Source organism: Pundamilia nyererei, unplaced genomic scaffold, assembly GCF_000239375.1.
Source record: "Pundamilia nyererei isolate P.nyererei 1_Seehausen unplaced genomic scaffold, PunNye1.0 scaffold00186, whole genome shotgun sequence".
NCBI lineage: Eukaryota > Metazoa > Chordata > Actinopteri > Cichliformes > Cichlidae > Pundamilia > Pundamilia nyererei.
The window spans coordinates 596,582-598,446 of NW_005187587.1; the positions used below are offsets into that span (position 1 = coordinate 596,582).

Sequence of the window (1,865 nt, forward strand, 5' to 3'; positions counted from 1 at the left end):
TTTTTTACAGCAAGTCACCATAGCAGGCAGCTCCACGTTAGCTTGGGCAGATTTGTGGGTGTGGGGTGGAATTGTCATCAACCCACCTGGCCAGTGGATGTTGGTGAGCACAGGCACCCAACTTTGCGAACTCAAATGAGGTGATGTAGGATTTTCAAACCTTACCACAGATTCTTCTACCAAATATCGAGGATGAGTTTGTGTATTGATGATTTTGATCCTCAAGGTCAAAGGTCAGGTTTTTGTGAAACTAAAAAGACCACATAAATCACCCAGAAAAAATCAAATCAAAAATGTGTTTGACCCATTTTATGATTTATGATTCGACCTCGATATGATCCAACTGCTAGGTGTATGCAGACATCTGAGATCCCTCAGACTACATGGATATTAGGAGGATCTAAAGTCGTGTGCCTGTGTGTGCATATACCTTAAAATCTGAAAAAGTGCATTGTAAAATTTCTAAATATAATTTATACAGATGTTAGGGAGATGTTTAATCCACTATACTAGAAATATTAACAAAACTAAACAAAATAAACAATCTAACACCAAACATGGACATGCACAAACACGTAATACAGTTAGAGTAACCTCAGCGGGCCTGGAGAACGGCATCTTTGCTGCTGTAATCTTGCTGAGCACAACAACTTTTTTGTGGAAGTCAACATTAAAAAAAAAAAAATTAAAAAAAAAAAGGAACGGGACTTCCCGTTCTCTAACTCTCATAACTATTTTAAGACTTCAGTAAGTCATTGCCAAATACACAAATATTGTATGTCCCCATTTATATTTGGTGATACTTAAATTACATTTTATTAAATTCTTTTATCATAGCCAGTATCACCTTTCACCAAACAACAATGCTGTTTGTTAGTGTGATTATAAAATTCAGTTTCTTTATTTTATCACAGCAGGCCTGAAACCTGTCCGGCGTTGGTTAAAAGAAGGCGCTGACATAGATTTACCCCATTTCAGGTGGATTACCTGTGCTTTATTTAACTTTATCAGGTGTTTTTTATGAAAAACAGCCCAATCTGTATCCAATCTTCCATTTAGACCTACGTGGAAATGTATGATACTATAAACTCAGCATTGTGGCACTGACCACCACACACATAAATTCATACGCTGGTTATAATGTGGCACGCACAAGCTGACAAAGGCAGCCTAAAGTATAATGAATGTAACGTTTATATTATCACGGTAATGCTACACATTCCTTTTCTGTTCACATACATGTTAGCTCAATGCAGCCAATCATAAGGCAACAACTAAATGCATTTACACATACAGACATGGACAAGACTCAGGTTCACAGTGAGCATCAGACTGGAGGAAAAATCTCTACACAGCAAAAACTCCAGTGTTAAATTAACACTGGAGTTTTTGCTGTGTAGGATTTACAGAGAATGGTCCGAAAAACAGAAACTACTCAGTCAGTTCAGTTCTCTGGATGAAAATGTCTTGACCCCTGATGCCAGGGGCTAGAGGCAGGGGTGTTATAAATAATCAAAACTTTAAAAAAAAACCACCAAAGAAAAATAGACTAGGTGAAAAACCTTTGTGAACTTGGAAAGCTTAGGCTACTTCGTTTGAAAACGCATCGTTTTCTCTCCTTTTTGGCCTCCCGTCCACACTGAGACGGCGTTGTCCTCAAGGAAAAACGCAGCGTTTGAAACGCATGCATTTCAAAACGGAGCTGCCCCGTCGCAGTGTGGACACTCTAAAACGCAGACTTCCTAAAACCATGACGCATTTTAGTCATGTGACGCATGCGCAGGACTGGAACGTAGGTGCTTTGGGCCGTTTCAACGTGGACGCAGAACTCTGAAAACGCTAGTGTGGACGCGGAGCTAGTGTGG

General features: G+C 39.5%; 1 protein-coding gene across 1 annotated transcript in view; it reads left to right on the forward strand.

Annotated features, from left to right (window-relative positions):
• Positions 1-1,750: 1,750 nt before the first annotated feature.
• Positions 1,751-1,865, forward strand: part of LOC102197706 (toll-like receptor 2) — a 9,219-nt gene continuing 9,104 nt past the window's right edge. The window contains exon 1 of the mRNA XM_005746998.2: positions 1,751-1,792. Within this exon, the coding sequence (XP_005747055.2) occupies positions 1,751-1,792 (42 nt within the window). The remainder of the gene's footprint in view (positions 1,793-1,865) is intronic.